We start from the raw sequence: 20,697 nt of genomic DNA, 5'->3' as shown, positions 1-20,697 counted from the left end.
CCTTGACGGATAGAGGGGTGTGAGCAGTGTGCGTGTAGGAGTATCTTACAGGGCTTTGGGCTCCTGGGTGATAGCGTTTACCCGTGTGTATGATTTGTTCTGGCTTTGCATTAGGGAATAGCATTCACCTTGAACAAGCTTTGTGTTGGCACCTGGGACATCTTGTGTTTGCTGAAGGACCGGGTCTTTGCTAGTGAGAGCTTCTTAGACCGGGGGAAGTGAAATGTGTGCACGGAGGGAAGAAGGCAGGATCTGGATTGCCGTAGGTTCTTCTCCCAGATCACCTTGGAGATGCATCGCGCTCTCCTTTATTTTGCTGTTGCATTGGTAAGATGCAATGCCTCAATTTCCCGTGTTTAAAAGGAGTATTTTTGGCCTTTTTCAGAGAAATACTGCAAAATTTCTTGAGGCAAATGATTGCAAAGCTCATGTAATTGTGTAATACGGCACATTATAGATAAATGATAATATGTAAACTGATACCGTGTATCTAGAACTTCAGCAATATTTAAATATAGGCTCTTTTGTTTAGGGCAATTAGAAAGCTGGGGCAGATTTCACAATCCGCTTGACTTTTAGAAACACCCTGCATGCTCACCAGAAATATTATAAAAGTATTCAGAGCTCCTGTCTTCCTTCATTTTTATCTGTATTACAGAATTTGCAAGACTTGTACATGCGTATGCCTATATATTTGTCTGCATTAAATACCTGCCTGCTCTGGTACAAGCATAGTCACATCAAAGGAAGCTTTCCTGCATTTAATCCTTTAAATAAGCCTGTTTCTGCCAGCCCATATATCTGAAATGAGATTAGCCATCCATTTAAAGCCAGGTTACAGGAGTGCCTTGCTGCCCTGAGCCCTTTGGGCTGGCTTTAAAACCAGGGTTTACCACCATCACCACCACCTTTACAGCCATCGGGGGGTTTTAAACACTCCAGCGTTAATGGCAGCGCAGCTCCCCTTCCCTGTCCCTCCACTCCCTGCAGAGAGGGGGGGCGGGGGCTGTTCAACACGGCCCCCCCCCCGACCCACGGCCGGACGGGTGCGCCCCCGGGCGGGCAGAGGGCGCTGCTGCTGCCTGCTGCTGCCTGCCCCTGCCTGCTGCCCCTGCCTGCTGCTGCCATACCTCTGCCCTGCTGCTGCCCCTGCCTGCTGCTGCCTGCTGCTGCCATACCTCTGCCCTGCTGCTGCCCCTGCCTGCTGCTGCCTGCCCCTGCCTGCTGCCCCTGCCTGCTGCTGCCTGCTGCTGCCATACCTCTGCCCTGCTGCTGCCCCTGCCTGCTGCTGCCTGCTGCTGCCATACCTCTGCCCTGCTGCTGCCCCTGCCTGCTGCTGCCATACCTCTGCCCTGCTGCCCCTGCCTGCTGCTTCCTGCTGCTGCCATACCTCTGCCCTGCTGCTGCCTGCCCCTGCCTGCTGCCTCTGCCTGCTGCCGCCTGCTGCTGCCGTACCTCTGCCCTGCCCCTGCCTGCTCCTGCCTGCTGCTGCCACATCTCTGCTCTGCTGCTGCCTGCCTCTGCCCCGCTGCTGCCATACCTCTGCCCTGCTGCTGCCATACCTCTGCCCTGCTGCTGCAATACGTCTGCCCTGCTGCTGCCTGTTGCTGCCTGCTGCTGCCACATCTCTGCCCTGCTGCTGCAATACGTCTGCCCTGCTGCTGCCTGCCTCTGCCCTGCTGCTGCCATACCTCTGCCCTGCTGCTGCAATACGTCTGCCCTGCTGCTGCCTGTTGCTGCCTGCTGCTGCCACATCTCTGCCCTGCTGCTGCAATACGTCTGCCCTGCTGCTGCCTGCCTCTGCCCTGCTGCTGCCATGCCTCTGCCCTGCCTCTGCCCTGCGGTCCTCCCGCCGTGGCCGGCAGTCGGGCAGGCCCTGGTTTCTCATTCTGTTAATGAGGCCCAGCAGGAAACATCTAGTTTCCAGCACCGAGGTCTTGGCAGCGGCAGAGGGGGGAGCACTCCGCTGTGGGCACAATGCGGGTAGCGGGATCTTTTCCTCTGGCTCCCTCTCCTATAGCTGTATATATATTTTAATAACTTTGATCCTCCTTTTCTCCTCTCCCAGGCCCTTACTAGCCTTTCCTGGAAGCTGATTTTATCAGTGCTGTTTTAAAATAGGAGTTACAAAAGAGGAGCTCTCTGTTAGCAAGCCCTGGTTTGCGCAACACAATTCCCCGGTGCATTTTCTATGCAGTTCCAATATTGTTGCCACGATCTTCTAGATTAAAATAAAAACTACATTGTTAACACTGGCCTTGGTTTGGAATTAGAAATGACATTTAATGTTTACCATTTTACACCCTAAATATTGTAGATGCAGGCACAAGTAAGGAAATATTACGCAGTCACAGGATGTTTGTGTAGTTATTATGAAAGCTGTCGTATCTCTAAAGTCAAAGTGAATTAGCTAATAGCCAAAATTATAAAGGAATATCTGCTTCAATCAGGAGTCCTCCCTCTGAAGTCAGTGAGCCTTGTACTTCTGAGGCATGTGAAAACTTCTGAAAATTCTGCCCCCAGGGATAGCCCATGTTTAGGCAACTGACTTTAGGATCCTATTTTTGGAACCTGTGGTTGAGATTTTAAATTGGATTTTTAGTGAGAATGGTGCCTGAATTGGTGCTGTAGGTCTTAATGGCTATATCTAAGATTAAAAAAGAAAAATGGGGGAGATACAATTCTTGTCTGGGGATGGGCTTCTTTTTATTAGACGTTATATATCACAAAAGAGCAATGTGGCATAAATAAGTGTTCTTTCATTTTTTTCAGAGCATCTTTAAGTAGTCATTGTAGCCTTTCACGTTGCTAGTTTACTTCACTGCTTTTTGGAATATCACCAGTAGGATTTCATAGAAAATAGCAGTCTCTTTAGAGGCGTGCTTCAGCACAGCTTGAAAGTACATTTTCATGACATACTGTCCTATTGCGAGTACTGTACATTGTTTGATTGTAAACTAAATGTACCCTCAAAGGCAGGTATGAAGAAGTCTGTGTATGAGAAAACTGGAAAGGATGACAGTGTGGTGGATAAATCAGAGCTAAATAACAGTACTTATTATTTGTTCCTGAGGATGTGATCTTAATGAAGTGGCATGAGTTGAAGCAATATGTAGCCAGCAGTCTAGCGCGACTCAGTGTTGGATTCAGTGATCTTAAGTGTTCATCCAGGAATAGCAACCAGAATTAGGAACCAGTTCTGAAAATAATGACACAAGCGTGTCTGGATCTGAATGTGCACCCTAAAAAATGGACAATCAAATATTTAGCAAGAGTAGATACCAAATTTACAGTAAGAGCTGAAAGAATTATTGCTTGTAAAGTATGTAGAGATATTCTAAAAATCCATGTTCAGTGATGTTATTTACGTATTTTCTTCTAACATAGCTGAATTTATCCTTTATTTCTGTAGGTCAGATCTTGCCAGCAAACCGAAACACACCAAGTCCCATTGATCCTGAGACTATCCAAGTTCCTGTTGGCTACGAACCTGACCCTGCAGATCTTGCTCTTTCCAGTATTCCTGGCCAGGAGATGTTTGACCCTCGTAAGCGCAAATTCTCTGAAGAAGAGCTGAAACCACAGCCAATGATTAAGAAAGCTCGCAAAGTCTTCATTCCAGACGACCTGAAGGTAAATTGGAACTGGTGACGAGGTTGTTCATATAGACTCTATGACAGTTACTCTCTGAGGTACAGGTTTGGAGCATGAATCTGTTTTCTCCTGTATGGTAAATCTGCCAAACTAAATACGACTTTGTTGTAGAATAAAACTATAATGGTTCTGAATAAGACTGAGGGGAGGATGTCCCTTATTAGTTATGCAACAGTTGAAATTCATGAGATCAATATTCATTTCCTTTGTATGCCAGAAACTTCCTGCCTGACCTTGGACAAGCTTACTTTGTCCCATATTTCCCACTTATGAAACAGTCTGATCATGTTTCCTTTTCCTCCATCCTCTGTCTGTCTCATCAGCATAGATTGTGAATTCTTCAAGGAAGAAGCCATTTCTTACAGGGTCCATGGATGTCACTGATAATGCCAGAATTAAGTATACTGTGTCTCGTTTGGAAGTTGCTTTAGCTCTGTGTGTAATAATGAATGGGAACACTATACCAAACACTGCTAATCTAGGTGAAAGAATCTAAACTAGTTGTAGGAAAACAGAACAAATTGTTCTGCCTAGAACTGTATTTTAATACAATATTTAAAATATATTACAATAATAATACAAAATTTAAAAAGAGCACCCTTGTCTGTGCCTCTCACTGCTTCTGAGATGTGAAGAGCAAAGAGGATGAAGAGCAGAACGAATTGATCAACCGTTTCAGCTTATCAAACAACTGTGAAAATTGTCATTATTTGCAAAATTCTATCCCCAGTATGTGATTTCCAAGAGGACTCTGTTTTATCAGAGGTAGTCAATGCAGAATCTCATTCTGCTGTTGCTGTTCCCCCCAAGACACAGACTGATATCCTGCAGGAGTCGGTGGGAATCTCTGGCTGCGCATGCAAAGAGGCTGGGATGCCATGTGTTTACACCAGATTGATAGCATTAGGGAAAGAAGCTGATGCTATTCTCTATTTTTATCCCTGAGGATACCGTTGTGCATGTTAAAAGCACAGAAATCACAGTTCCAGTGGTGTTCAGGTGGTACGTGGCTGTCACTTTGTGTGTGGTACTCTCAGCTTTCGTTAGGCTTGTCTGTTCCATGCCATTACTTACCTGGGCAGATTTTACCCCCAGTGATGTCGGCATTGCAGTGTCCCCAGAGGTCTGCCCAGAGAGAGGTGTTCAATACAGAAATGGCCATGCAGGTGTAAGGAGACTGGAGTTTGCCCCTTAGTGCCATCTGTAGTTTTGTCATCTCTCCTAGGTGTCCTTATTTGTCAAAGAAAACTTTTGCCAAAGATGCCCTTGGACCCCTTCACGCCAGAGGGGGAAAATACCAGTCTTGCACGCAGCACTGGGGCACACAAGTTTTCAGCCTAAGACTGAACTGGAAGTTCAAGGTCTCTCATTTCCCTGAGATAATCACGTCAGTTGCCCTTGACTCGTTTCAGAGTGACCCGAGTGCTGCTCCTGCCCTGGCATGTGGAGTGGCTGTTGAGTTCTGGGGGAGGGTAAGCAGATTAGACCAGTCAATCGTCTCTGGGTTGCATGTGATTTTGAAATGCCAGCCTTACCTCTTTCGGGCCTGGATTAAGGGATTTGCCATAGCAATTTGTTAAAATAAAGATGGATGAAGCCTAGGTGGCACACTAATAAATTGCTTAAAGCTGATTTTTATAGAATGGAATGAGATGGGAAATTATAAACAAGATTTGGGTCATAGCTTTTTTGCTGCATGCTTGGTTTTAAGAGGATTTTTGGGGGTCCCATCTAAGTATAGGTGAAAAGCAATTTAGAGGTAACGCTGGCTCCGAATCGTCATTGCTGCACACCTCGTTAAGCTAAACTAATACAAAGCAGTTGTAGAGTACTTGTAGCAGTTGTTTTGCTCCTGCTGTTCCTTAAGCAAGCAGCAGCAGGGGAAGCCAGGCCTGCGATACTTCGTGCTGAAAGATGGAGGAGTGGTGAGGTACTGGTCTGTTCAGTGCAGTTTAGGAGCAGATGGCTCCTGGTCCTGGTGGTGGGTATGGAACTGTGCCACCAAGCTTGGTGACACGAGCAACACAAGCACGTAAAAATGGAGGGCTGACTCTGGGAGAGGAAGTTTGAGCTACATGACTTGTCCAGTTTGAGAGCTGAATTGTACATCACGCTTACTCTGCAGGGAACTGAATTTCACTTTTTGCGAGAGATTCTGCCCGCTTTGTATTTACTGACTTATTCCAAATTTCTAGAACTTAATTCAGTTTCAAAGCAACATCGAAGCTGCCATTTCACTGAAGGCTGCTTCATTTGAAAACTGGAAAAATCAAGTGAAATGAAGTTGTGACTTTAGAGCCATGGATGCAGCAATGCAATAAGGTGATCTCCTAGAGGCAAGTCTTTAGGGGGAACACTTCGGGAGTGTATGAGTTTATGAAACTTCAGAGGTTAATGGACCTATTTCTGGCAAATGCTTTTTTTTCCACAGTCAAAGCCTATTGTACTAATCTCTTTGCGGATGGTACCAAAGCAGCCATCCTTGTCGTGCCAAGGATTCCTCTTCCAGTGGCTCACTCTCCTGGGGTGCAGACAGGGGAACTGTAGAGAAAGGGCCTCGAACAGAAAAAAAGACCTGAACGGTAGATGAAATGGATGATACCAACAAACAGAGCGAACCAGGTGTTGGCGGGCAAAGATGAGCAGGGACACACAAGAGGTAATTAGTACTGCTCCAGCGACCAGTAGAGAATGAGTCATAGCATGCGAAGGTGGATGCGCTAACTAGGTCAGCGTAGATGTGGGATGGATTGTACCACTGGAATATCGCTTCTTTTTCCCTTGGAGGAATTCACAGTTGAGAGGATGAGGGGGCTGGGGTAAACATTTTGACAGAAACACAGGGAGGCATCTGTGCTCCCTGGCTGGATTGTGCCGTGTAAATCTGGAACTTTAGTCCCAGCAGCGCCTGGCACTCGCTGGGCCAGGCCAGCAAAACGCGCGGAGGCTGTAGCTGAGTGCTCATCCTGGTGGCCTGGTTACTGAAATCTAATATCTTGTTTGCTTCTTTCTGTGTCTAATGAGCAGGATGACAAATACTGGGCAAGGCGTAGAAAGAACAACATGGCTGCAAAGCGATCGAGGGATGCCCGCCGGCTGAAGGAGAACCAGATCGCCATCCGCGCCTCCTTTCTGGAGAAGGAGAACTCGGCTCTTCGCCAGGAAGTGGCCGACTTACGGAAAGAGCTGGGCAAGTGCAAGAATGTCCTTGCAAAGTATGAAGCTCGACACGGCCCCCTGTAAATTCAAGGGGGAAGAGCAGGGGTTTTTTTCTTTTTTCTTTTTCTTTTTCTTTTTTTTTTTTGTTGTGGGTTGGCATTTGAATAGATGGACAATGTGTTTCCTGTTTGATAGCACCACACCCAAACCAACCTTTCTGTCTTCAGCACTTTACCAGAAGCAGAAACAAAACTGACTTATGTTACTTTTTGTTTTGTTTTGTTTTGTTTGCGTATGCGTGTACCTGCGTATGTGTGCACATGTGTGTTCACACGTCTGTCTATGTGTGTGTGCGCTTGTGTGTGTGCATGTGCGCGTGTGTGTGTGTGCGTGCGCACGCATCTCAGCACTTCCCATTTTTATGAAGCCCTCTTCAAAGGGTGCCACATTTTTACCTGGACTGTTGAGAACCGCCATAGTAAGCTTTTTATTATATTTTTTTCAGTGCTGCTTCAGAGTAGGGTTTTTATGTTATTGTAACCAGTTCCATCCTCCTGATTTACTTGGAAAGATCCCAGTATAAATTATAAAAAAAGGAAAAAAAAAAAAAGAAAAAAGAAAAAAAAGTAGATCTCAGTTTTTTTGGGAGTAACAAGCTATTGTTTAAGTATGTCTAATCAGAAAAGTTAACATGCTAATAAAGTGCACAAATAATAATTTAGTACTACACTGCAGAACTATTAATTTATAGATTGCTTTTGTTGTATTTTAAGTTTTGGTGATAATTGTCTTCAGATTTAAAGTGCTGTTAGACTGAGTTAGCGATACTCATTATAGATCCCATAATGGCTTCTCTATAGCTATTAAGGTTCCTTTTCTTCCCCCGGACCCCAGGTAGTAGCAGAGCTCTCCATAGACCACAGAGTGTGTATTTTGCACTGTCTGTACCTGAAGCAATAATCCTATTGTACGCTAGCGCGCATGCTGCCCGGATGTTCCTAGTGGACGTAGGATGGTTTCCCTACCCAACAGGAGTTTTAATGTCTTTAACAAAAAGTTAAAAAGACACATTAACGTGAGCATGCTAATTGTATCCCTGTCTCTAGGGAGCGCATGTATAAGCAGCAGGATAATTAGTTGAAACGAGAACAAAATTAATAGTATCAAATCAGATCTGACGTCAAAATCAGAGGGGCTTTTCTGTTTTCAGTTAGTTATGCATTTCTTCAAGTTCCATTTTGTGATTAAAATTTAAATAAATACCTAAATTCAGTTGTTTTTTCCCACGTTCTGTAATATATTTTCTGTGGATTATATCTTGCTGTTTTAAAAATCACTTTTATTCAGTTAGAAGTCACTGGTTTGCAAAGCCCATTTTTCCTAGTGATTGTTGTTTTGAGTGTGACATGAACTGATGGTTCTGAACTTTATCGTTTTAAACTCTCTATTTGCTTTTGAACACGTATGTTCTAACATAAAGTGGACTTCTGAAAAATGAATGTAAGAGACACTGGTGTATTTCAGAAGGGGATGGTGTTGTCATATACTGTGGTTAATCCAATCAATCTAAGTGTTTACTATAGACCAAAAGAATAGATATTATAAAATGTATAAAGTTTATACAGAATAATTATAGTATGTTCGTTTTGTACAGTATTTTTCAAGTACAAATACTGACAATGTATTTTGAAAGACATATATATAGCAAAAAGGAAAAGCTATTCCATGTTTAAAATATATAGCAAAGATATATATTCTCCATTATTGTACAGAAAGGAAACGCTTAGGGGTTTGTTGGTTGTTGTTGGTTTTTTTTTTAAATCTTTAATATTTTAAGCCTACCACTGGCACACCGGCATGTTCTGTGCTTTAAATTAAATTTTTATGGCAGTAATATGGCTTTCCAGGATGTTCCATATTACTGAAAAAGAGAGACTTTATTATTTTCCATCAGAAACACATAAAGAAACTGTTTAATAGGGACAAAGCACAACATGGATTGTAGTCAACTATTGATTGGACAATTCAATATTTTGTAAAGGCAGAAAAATAATACGTAACACAAAAAAAATCTCATAGTAATTTCTAATCTGCTGCTGCTGCTAGAATCTGTTTCCAGCTGAAATTTTTTTTATAAATAGCTCTGTTCATGTATACAGTTGTACGTACTGCATACGGTTATTAACATGTGAGGAAAATATGGTGCTACATGTCTTGCTCACGGTTTTCTAAGTGTTTGGACATTATTTTCAAATAAAAAGGTTGTTCATTCCATTAAATCATTATTCATGCTTCAGGAGATTGTTACAAAGGACTCAACGTTTTGTTCAGCATTAAAAATACCCTCGCATCAATGGCATTTTTCCAGTATTTTTCCTCAAACATACCTGACTTTTCAGCGTCCCTTAACGTGCAGTACTTGCCTGTGGACCATTTATTCAGCAAATTGAATTTCTGTGTGCTGCGGCGAAGTTTCAAGAGTAGTAAGTTATTTTCTAAAGGTCAGTATAAGGCACTGGATGCGTGGGTGGAGGAATGAGACTGGCAGGGTTTGGCACAGTCACTGCAGCTGCTGGAGCCACTAGGAAATAAAACTTGATTTTTTTTCCTTTGGAAGAAGGTGAGGGTGGCAGGACTCAGCCAGCCCTGCTGTGGATACGCTTTTAGCAGCAACTAAGCAAATTGCAACAGTTTGTAATCGCCCTTACGATGATTGTTCTTGGGGTGAGGCTTGAGCAGCAGGAACGGTGTGCGTGAGAGCAGCTGGTACGAACCTGGCGAGGGCCATCGCAGGGTTGACCACAAAACTTGCTTTAAAATGTAAAAGGCAGCTTGGAATAAAATCACAGATAATTATTTTGTTTCTTTGGGGTAGGGATGGGGTGGGAGATGGTATTTTTTGTAGGCTGGATATTACAGTTTTATTGTCACGGCCACAGAGGAGCACAGAGATTTCCAGCAGCCCAAAGCTGCTCAGATGCCTCCTGGCCCCATCCTGCCGGGCAGGGGCACATCGGGGGGGCTGGAGCGAGCAGGGGGGGCTCAGCCCCGGCCAGCTCTTTTCTGGGGGTGAGGACTTTGAGAGGAGCCTGTGGGACTTGGGCACTCCCCGCTTACCCTGGGGGATGGGTACCCTGGCGCCTCTGAAAAGCTTGCCCTGAAAAAAATGGGAAAAAAAAAGGCAAAATTTGTGGGCTAAAGCTTGGAAAAATCTAACCAGGTTGTCTCCCCGAAATGTCAATAACAAATAATGAATGGAAGTTTAGCACATTTTCAGTTGCCAAGGACAGCTTAGCTGGGCTCATCACACCTCTGATGGCTTTGTTGCTCGTGAAGGAGCTTGTAGGTATATGAAATTTTATAAAAATAGAAATATATATATTTGCAGAATAATTAATAGCGTGTCTAAATAATTAACTGACCTCTATTAAACCATAAGCATTGGTAAAATGCTTTTCTGGTTTTTTTTGTTTTTGCTGAAACTTAGAAGTGATTTTTTTTTTCTTTTTAAAAAAGAATGTCCTCTAAAAATAAATTGAATTTGAGACGTATTTGTGAATACGAGCACCTCGGGGCTCTCTGTGGGAAAGCCCGTGGCAGAGGTGGGGGGGAGAGTATTTTTTTTCTTCGTTTTTTGAATGGTGCTAAAGCCACTAGCCCAAGCACCATGGAAATACAGCTCTGACTTGAATCCACAAAAGCAAGAAATTCGAAATGAAGGGGAGGCGTCTGAGCGAGGCTTCGTGCTTGGCTTCCGCAGCCCAGCCCAGCCGCGCTCTGTACCTGCGGGTGCAGTGGGATGAGGCCAGCAGCGCCCAAGGACCCCCATCATTTGAATATATTGCCTCTGTGGGTTTGTAATGACCCCAGTTACTGCTTTAAAACTATTTTTGCATGTAATTTACAATAGAGATGTGCAGTTTATTTTTATTTTGTTGACTTCTTTTTTATGTGAAGAAAGAAAAAAAGTGTATTAAAATTTACAAGTGATCAACCATTGTATTTCTGGCAACACCACAAGACAGCATCTGTTTAAATACAAGTTTAACAAATAAGATCAAATTAACTGTATGACATGAAATGGATTGCATCCTGTATGCTGTTCAGCCCAAATCTTTTTTTTTGTCTGTTATTCTTAATGTTTAATAAACTTTTAAATTTTTCTTCTCTCACCTGTGTGCTTGCTTTGCTGTCTCAGGGGTTGGGCAGAGGGCTTTTGGGAGGGTGTATTTTCATTTTTCTCCCCCGCAGGCTGTCTGTGAGTGCCCATCACGGGGACCCACCCCTGGTAACTGGGGTGCAAATGTGCCCCCAGCTGCTGCCAGGCCCCAGCCGGGCTGCGAGAGTCACCTCCTGGGTATAACCATACCCAACGGGTACTTAGATTAGATAATAGAGAATCGTAGAATCATAGAATCGTTCAGGTTGGGAAAGACCCTTGGGATCATCGAGTCCAACCATCAGCCCTACTCTACAAAGTTCTCCCCTACACCATATCCCCCAACACCACATCTAAATGACTCTAAGAATATATTTCTAAGTGTAGTATATTTAGAACTATTTTATATTTTAATAAAGTATTTTACTTACATATAATAATATCTAAGTATTAAAATTAGTCTACACTATATTACATTTACATACATATGTATTTATATACACTTTTTGTATACACTATTTATCGTGCGATGCAATCATTTACAGTGCACAGACAGTAATACATCCATAAATATTCTGTATATTGAGTATTTTTTATTCTAGTTTACAAAATCACTCGTTACTTTTAATTGCCATTAGACTTAAAATTTTGTATAGACGACACAGCAGATACTACATCTTTTACACATATTGTTTGTACGCAATACATAGAGAGCTAAACAGTATCACTTTATACAAGGTAGTCATTAAAATATGTGTAGATGTATAGCTATATATGTACAGAAAGGCCATTGGTACATATTTAATATATATGTTACATATTATGCACAAAGTGGTATTTGTTACAATACACACCTGCACACACTGTCGAACATACATGCGTTCTTTTTCACTCTGTAGCTAGAAATAATTGCATTTTCATACAGCATATTTAGCAGAATTTAATACAATACTTTTTATATATATATAGTAGATTTAATTTATATAAAGGACTGTTTTCAATATAAGTATGTTATATATTATGCAGAAAATATATTTGTTATGTCACACACAGACACGCGTGCACACTCCTTTCTCTCCCTACCCACTTAGCGCGCACACACACAAAGGGCTTGATTTTCAATACAGTGTGTATGTATATAAATATAAAATGCACAAAATACGTTTTAGGAACACAGATACATGCACTTGCTCCCTCCCCCTCCACTGTGTGTGTATATACATGCACATTCACAAACTCACTAGATTTATATATATAAAAAAAATATATAAAAAGATATATTTTTATAAGTTTAAACACATATACAAAAAATGTGTATACAGAAAAAAGCTTTAAAATTATATTTGATATACCATATTTAGCAGAATTAATTTTTAAAAGCTAGTTTTATGTTTTAATTTTTATTTGTAAATATATAATTTTTTTAAAATATAAAGGTCTGGTTTTTAATATATAGGAGACACAAAGTTTAACATACACATGCATGCTCCCTGTCTCCCTCCCTCTCCCTTTGTGTATCTTCTGCATATGTAGCTCCATATATCTGGATATCTATATAAACACTAATACTTTTAGATCACATATTTAGCAGCATTTACTTGAGTAATATGGCTTTAGCTCTTTTCTCACACGTATACACACCATTGATTGCTAGAAAGGTCTGCTTTTGCTTTATATGTTACGTTAGGCACAAAATATAGTTGCTGTAACGCATCCTGACACACCCACCCACAAACACACACTCACACACAAGCGCACACACACACCCCATCCCTCTCCCCACCCCCCTCCCCACTGTGGTGTCTCCACACACCCTACTGCTGCCCTCTTTCTATGTCTATATAGACTATATAGATATAAATTTAATACTTATATTTCATATAGTATATTTATCAGCATTTGCAGCTTATTACAGTTTTTAATACATATATAAAGTAGATTTTATTGTTATAAAGGTCTTTTACAATAACTACTCCATATTATGCACAAGATTTGTCATGATACACATATATGTGTGCTCTCACAGTCATACATGTGTTTACCTATAGCTCTGTGTATGTAGACACTGCTGTACACACAGACATCAATTCAATTCTATTGTCATACAGCTTTTTTAGCAGAATTTAATAATTTAGTTTTGTATTTACGTATCTGTAATTGTATATTTTATTGCTACAAAGGTCAGGTTTTAATATACAGTACATATTGTGCTCAAAGTATAGCAGTTATAATATACACACATGCGTGTGCACGCACTCCTCACACTCTCTCAGTATCAATCAATCCATATAGAAATTTAATACGGTATTTTCATATAGCATATATAATAGAATTTACAGGGTTTTTAAAATTTTTCTAGAAAGATGCATATAAAAATAGTCATCATTGATATATAAAAGTCTAGATTTAAATATATAGTATATATTACACAGAGAATATATGTTTTAATAACATAGAAACACTTTCTTTCAGTCTCGCCTATCCTGTGCATACATGTGTGAGCATGTTCATGAGCTATATTTAAAAAATTTATATGTTTACATACACATATATAAAAAAGAAGTTTTTAAAGTATATTTCCATACAGCATATTTAGCAGATTTTATTTTTAAAAGCTAGTTTTATATTTATTCATAAAAAGGCAAATGTTTTATTAATATAAAGGTCTGCTTTTTAATATATGTTATAAGACACAAAGTACATTCATTCTAATACACACTCTCTCCCCTGCCCGTGTGTGTCTGTGTACGTATTTCTGTATCTGTATCCCCACATAGCTAGACAGATTAATAATTATACTTTCACATAGCATATTTAGCAGCATTTACTTCATTAATATGGCTTTGTATATTTTTATAAGCACATAAATTTTATTGATAAAAAGGTCTGGGTTTAAGAGATATATAGATATAGATATAAAATATAGTATGCACAAAAATGTATTTTCTATAATGGACACACACACACGTGTGCACAGGCGTGCCTGCCTCCACACTCTCTGTGTGTGCACACACCATGCACTCCTGGGTCACTCAACCTCTCTCTCTGTATATAGATACAAAGGTAATAATTGTATATCAGATAGTATGGTTATCACTATTTACTCATTTAGCTTTGTAAGATATAAAACTAGATATTTTTTTTTACTATAACATATACGATATATTATGCACAAACCAGATTTGTCATAATACGCACACGCAGGCACTCTCATTCGTGTGTGTGCTTGTGTGTCTATAGCTCTGTCATTTATCTATCTGCAGTTGTATATATAGATATAAATTCAGTGTATTTTCATACAGCATACTTAGTAGAATTTAATAATCTAGGTTTCTATTTATGTATCTATAATTATATATTTTATTGCTATAAAGTTATGTGTTTAATATACATTATGCATAAAGTATAATTGTTATAATACACACGCACAGTGCCTCTGTGTGTGTCTGCACGGGTCGCCCTATCAATAAATAGCTATAAATGTAATAATAATGGTTTCAGAAAGCACATCTAGCAGCATATGTTTAATAAATTAATTTTATATTTCTATTTACAAATTACATTTTAGTGCTATATAGAGGCATGATTACAGGAAAATAATTTTACAGTTTTTCCTGGTGCCCTGCACCTTTGTCAGCGCTCCCTGCCCCGAGCCCCGGGAACCAAATGTTGTCGGATACCAACTGCGGCTGTAAGAAACACCACGCACGTGTACGTTGCGTTACGTGGTCTTAGCTGAAGTGTATATCGAGCAGCTTTTTATTATTATATATCAGGTACAGAACAGACATCTCTTTTGGAGATGTTTGTATTTTATTTTTTATATACAGTAATATATATGACAGAAGATTTTCACATACAATTAGATATTCATGCACATATAAATTTTAAGAATTATTAATATAGCATATTTATTAGCATTTTAATATAATACATAAATCTATAAAATAATCTATTTTAGGTATCTAATGTAGATTATGGTGATAGATAAAACGTGTCAATATATCTCTGTATGTATATGTAAAACTATGTACATGGACATTTATTTTAGAGCGAGATATATATATGTGTATAAAAAATAAAGAGTCTGTCTCCTCAAACCATTAGAACGAAGCTGACAGTAACTCCCACCAGGGACAGATACTGGCCTTGTGACCCGTGGGGCCACCACAGCCCTTTGCTCAGCAGCCCAGGGCCACGAACCCAAATCCCCGCAGAGCCACCTTGCCCAAAGACCCCGGGTTCCAGCCCAAACTGCATCGGAGCAGGGGGATGCCGGTGCCCAGCGAGGCACAGCCGCCTGCGCTGACCACAACCCAGAACCAGCTCAATCAAAGCAGCTTTTAATTGCGTTTTTAATCTGCCGGTGCCTGGTGCCCTCTGGAGGCCTGTGGGGCCGGGCTGGCTGCCCCGAGAGATGCTGATGGAGCCCCCCCAGCACGCTGCTCCCCCCACCCAGCCACCCCATGCCGCAGGGACTGAAAATCCCCCATCCCGCCCACGCCAGGCAGGATAAAGACATAAAATACAGCTTTTATATTTATAAAAATTGCCTCCAGAAATCGTCCATGTGACATCGCTCAGGCAAGGCACGGCAGGGCTATAAATCTCGATACAGGTAACGAGTCCTGCTCTTCCTAATGAAAAGCAGAGCGGGGAGAGGCCGGCTCCTGCCACAGACAGATTTTATCCCCAGTTCCAGTCTGAGCTGGGGCTGGAAGTCTACTTTTGGCTACTCAATTTAAGCTCCGTTTGGTGGAGCTCCTCGTCCAGCACTGAGCCGCTCGGGCGCTGCCTGACAACAGCCACACGGTCCTGGGCACGATGCCCAAGGCCAGCTCCTCCTGCTCACCCTCCTCCCCAACCCAGGAGATGTAAGTCAAACACGTCTTTACAAGGTGCAAAGAACACGTTCTGGATTCGTGGCATCAATACCAGGGTGTCATTGCTAGTGCTGCTGTCAGGAACACCACACCAGCTTTGGAGACCAAGGCATCTCCTGGATGTCTTCTGGTGCCTCCAGGAGACGTCCTGAAGGCAGGGACCCCCCCACAGGGGCAAGGGCTGCCCAACTCTGCTACACACCAGCATTTCATTTTCACATGTAATCATCCCTTAAGTGTAAAGTCCACAAACACAGTGGGAGGTACCCATGGGTGCACAGAGCTCCGTGTCCGCACCGGCACAGCGTGCCCCACGGTACCATCATCACCCCGCAGTACCGACGTGTCCCTCACCGTGTCCGGCTCCCCCAGCCAGCACCGACACAAGGGGTCACGCAAGAGCCGTGCATGGCTCCAAGCACTGGGCTTGGCTCAAAACCGCTGTTGGTTTTTTTCTCCTTACTATCTGTTATATCCTCCCTTGTGCAGTTGTCCCTCCATGAGGCTGCCAGCAGGGTAAGGGACACCCAGGGCTGCTCGGCTGGGGACTCACCCAGCCCCACGGCAAGCAACTATGGGGCTGAAGCCCAGTGAGGGACCCTGCGGGATGCTGGCGGTGCCTGGGAGCAGGGGCAGCATCTGTCTGAGATGCTTCAGCTGCTATCTGGGAGTGTAAAAAATACTTGGCCTTAAAAGGATGATGCTCAATCATTTTGCATATTAGTATCCCAAATTTTAACTGAAAACATGAGCACTACCCAGACTTTTAGACAGCAATCAAGAGCCAGGTTTCACCTGGGATTGGTGAAACGAGCCAGAGGTAATTTGTTTTAGCAAAGACTTTGACCCAGTGACCTTGTCCCTCTCACGTGTATTTCAGTCCCTGTTTTACCTCTCCACCTTTGCAGCCTTCAGCCAGAAACAACCATTGCCTCCAGGAAAAGACATGTTTGCCTGCTCAGCCCGACCCTGTGGCTCAGCCCCGGACCTGCAGATGAGCTGGTTGCCCAGTACAGAGGCTGTGAGGGCCCAGTGGCCCCAGAGGAAGTGAGGGGAGACGTCTCATGGTGGTGTGGGCGGGAGAGGCAGCGATGGCCATGCAGGGAAGGGGCCTGTTGCCCTGTCCCAGTTTCACAGCCCCTCCCCTGCCATTTGTCCCCCTGCCCTGTGGGATGTGGCTGGAAGAGTCCCCGTCCAGGGCTGCAAAATGGGATTGCGAATGCAAATCTCCCCCCCGAGGCTGTGCTGCTGAGACGGCCCAGAGGCTGCAGCCACCTCAGCTGCAAATAAACGGCTTTGCCAGGCGCAGAACCAGAGGATGATGCTGGGTATTGAAAGGTTTAGTGAGGAAAAACTGGACCCAGCACCCAGGGGAGGTCAGCCCAGGCTCCCAGCCAGGGCCCTTGCTCCTTTCCTGCTGCATGTTTCTGTGATGAAGGGTCAGATCTGCTCTGCCCTGGTGCAGAAATGACGGACAAAGCACTTGCTGCCCCCCACCCCGGGCTCTCATCTGCGCTGGCTGGTGTCGCCCTGTGCCAGCCGAGGTCAAGTGCCCCACGCTGTCACCAGGGCCAGATGCTCAGCCCCACTCACACCAACAGGGAGCGATCCCAGTTCCAGCAGGAAGTTACTTACTGCCTGGAGGGCAATTTCTGGTTGGCCAGAGGCATGTGTCTGGTGGGACCCCCAGCACAGCCCGGCTGGGATGCAGGGGATTGGCCTGGAGTCACTACTGGGAGCTGCGCTGGAGGCTCCTGGTGTCTGGTCCCAGCTGGCGTTTCCCCCGATGGGCACCACAGCCAGAACCCGTGCCGTCGCTCTGCGGTGCCTGACGCTTTCACATTCCCCTGGTTGCACAAAAACTGAGTGGGTGACATTTGCAACCTCCTTCCCAGGCAGCGTCGCTCCCTTTCCCTTTCCTGCCCGATCCCTCAGGGACTTTCCTCCTCCCAAGATGATGCCATGTCCCCAGGAGGAGCTGATTTTTCCCCTCTCGGGTCTACACTGGTTTCTGGGCAGTTGTATGCCCCGGGCTTGCTGACCCCTTTCCTGAAATACAGAATTACAGCTCCTGCTGCTCCCTGTCCCTCCTTTTGCACTGTCACTAATTTCTCATGTCCCTGTGTCACATTATCAGCTGGGGAAATTGTGTCTGAAGTCATTCTGGAACACGCCGCTGGCTCTGTTAAATGAGGTGGCCTTGAAGAAAGATTGAAGGGATTGAGCTTGTTTAAATCTAGGGGAGAGCAAAGCAAGGGAAGAAACGAGTCTCCAGCTACGGAAAAGCTGCCCATAAGGGCTCTTCTCCAAGGCAGGACAAGGACTAACGGGCTTAAATTACAGCAAAGCAAGCACTGCTTGGACAGCAGAAAAACATCTAAGGGCAGAGGGTGAAACGCTGAAATAAACTGCCTGGGAGGATTGTGAAATCCCCATTGTTAGAAGCTTTTTAGAACAGGTTGGACGAGCATGTCAGGAACGACAGGCAGAGTTCGTCCTGCCTGCAGGCAGAGGATGGGCTAAAAATATCCTCAGAGTCCCTTCAAGCTTTATTTTCAGTGATTTAGCAGAAGGCTGATTAAGCTGCTCAGCACCACCATCAGCTTCAAGACAAAAGCCATTTTCATTCAGTCAAACATGTTGATGTATGAAGACACATTTAAAAAAAAAAAACAAACAACAATGAATAAAAACCCTATTCCCTCCCTAACCCTTAGCTGCCCAAGTGCATGGCTTTTAATTCGAGAAGATGGTTGAGCTCCCACAGCAATCATCTTCAAGCCTTTAGCATTTACAATGCTACTAATCGTTGCTGTTTGAAGCCTTTCCCGGAGTTCAGTAGGTGTTGTGGGCTGGGTTTTGGTGTTTCAACATCCTGAATAACTACAGCTCTCCATCCAAACATCCTGTGGTCTGGTCTGAATGTCCTGTCAGAGACAAGGCTTGGTCACTGGCTGACCATGTCACAGAAGCCACATACTATGGCTGGTCGCTGCCTGCAAACCAAACCTCTGTGTCACTCCTGGAAGCAGATGCAACACACCGGAAAGGCAGGCGACGTCTGCTGGAGCTCAAACCACTAACTCGGTAGGTCTCTGCTAACGGCTTTTCACCCATGTGCAAATTTAAGGGGGATTTTCAAAGGCACCTAAAGGATTTGGGTGCACAAATCCATGGGCAGCAGGGCTCACGCTGCTAAGCAACAAAGACATCTGAATATATCCTTGGGAGAGCACAGTAGCCTCATTAGAGTCAATGATGTAACTTCTGTTATAAAACTGGTGCCGGCTTCACTGCTGGCCTTTTGCAAGAGGATTTTGGTTCCCCAGCTTATCCTTAGTAACAAGCGCCCTGGTTCTACAACAGGAACAAGCACCGCCACCCTCCCCGCTCCCAGTCAGGAGGAGGATGCCTGGTGGGGAAACAAGCAAGCAGACATCCAGGTCAGTAACAGAATGTCAGCCTGCTACAAAATACTACCCAAACCTGAATTTGAGAACTTTTTTAAAGAAAGCACTGCTTTCCCTGGGGGCTGGACCTGTAAGACCGAGCTTCTACATTAGCTCAGACTGTAGATGACACAGACACTCTGAAGGTGCTTCACCTCTAACTTCTTTTTGCTGAATCTTCACGACCAGCTGCAAAGCATCTCCCAACCCCGACACTGAGTGGCCTGGGGGGAGGGAGGGGTTAGCCCCAGGCACAGTCCTACGGCTACACTAATGCGTGTACCACAGCTGGGCAGCCCCAGTCCTCCCAGCACCACTGTAACTCCAAACTGAAAGCACCTGAACACTTCCAAATAGCCACTACCCAACACTTCAGGTGTCTCATGTACCGTCCCTTTCCAGACTATGACCCCGCTTACTGAACTTGTTCCGAAAAATGATAAATGAAACACTTTCAAATAGCAGGATGCCAGCGAGCAGCCACAAGGTGTTGAGGAACACTGGTCCATGCCACCAGACAAGCCACCTGCTCAGCGTGACAAGGGCCAAAAGCACCCGCACTGCGCAACGGGCAAGCATCTGCCTTGCCATCCTGGTCATCCTTTTGTTAACTATTTTTAGCTTTAATCTATGACACCTATTGATGGTGAATGCAATTAGTGAGCAGAGAGTAACATCCCGCATTCTTTCAAAAATAGCAAAGCACAGAGGAAAGACTTAGTCAAGCGCGATGTGAGCACGACAGCCATAGCCTCTGGAGAAATGGCCAGGCCTAAATAAAGAATTGTGTAGGTGACTCCAAGAAGTTTCCACACAAGTGGTGTGAGGGACATTTAAGCAAAAGGTTTAGTAGAAAAACCTCTATGAAAAACTTTAGCACCTTCACTTTACTTGCTCATTCCAGCCCCTGACACACACACAATTCACCAAGAGGCAGCACTAAAAATGCCACGACACCCGTGTGATTTACACAGCTCACGCAGCAGCACGTGCGAGTTCAGATACCGGCTGTGAAAGTCACGTAAGAAACCACACTGCAGGGTCTGACCCCCCGCAGGGTAAACCCCGAGCCCCGAGCTGCTGACTCCAGCCAAGGCGCTGCCACATGGAGAGCTGCTGCTCCACGGAACAACAGCCAGACACGGGCTCGGCGCTTCAAACCAGGCAAACACCAATGAATTAGAGCAAGACAGTGTAAAAACACATGAAGTGGAACCATCTTGTCTGTCTGCTACCACTGATTGGGAATTTAGGTAACCTTTGAAAATTCTGGAAAACCGCGATAACCAACTGTTCCAGAGTCTTTGGTCTATCCCATTTTTACACCATCATTCAACAGATACAGTGAAGGTTGCAAAAACCACGTTCAGACACTCAAGCCTCCTTTGAAAGG

At 43.9% G+C, this 20,697-nt stretch overlaps 1 protein-coding gene across 3 annotated transcripts in view; it reads left to right on the top strand.

The window, feature by feature from the left end:
• The window catches only part of HLF (HLF transcription factor, PAR bZIP family member), a 37,876-nt gene extending 26,898 nt beyond the window's left edge, over positions 1-10,978 (top strand). The window contains exons 3-4 of one of the 3 annotated variants that reach the window (XM_074160035.1): positions 3,413-3,633; positions 6,682-10,978. In XM_074160035.1, the coding sequence (XP_074016136.1) occupies positions 3,413-3,633; positions 6,682-6,897 (437 nt within the window). In that variant the 3' untranslated portion in view covers positions 6,898-10,978. Of the gene's footprint in view, positions 1-3,412; positions 3,634-6,678 lie in introns of all 3 variants that reach the window. The other 2 variants (XM_074160034.1, XM_074160036.1) reach the window with 2 other exon arrangements.
• Positions 10,979-20,697: the final 9,719 nt, after the last annotated feature.

This window comes from Numenius arquata, chromosome 17, assembly GCF_964106895.1.
Source record: "Numenius arquata chromosome 17, bNumArq3.hap1.1, whole genome shotgun sequence".
Lineage (NCBI taxonomy): Eukaryota > Metazoa > Chordata > Aves > Charadriiformes > Scolopacidae > Numenius > Numenius arquata.
The sequence above is the reverse complement of the archived record's forward strand: the minus strand, read 5'-3'. Positions and strand labels throughout refer to the sequence as shown.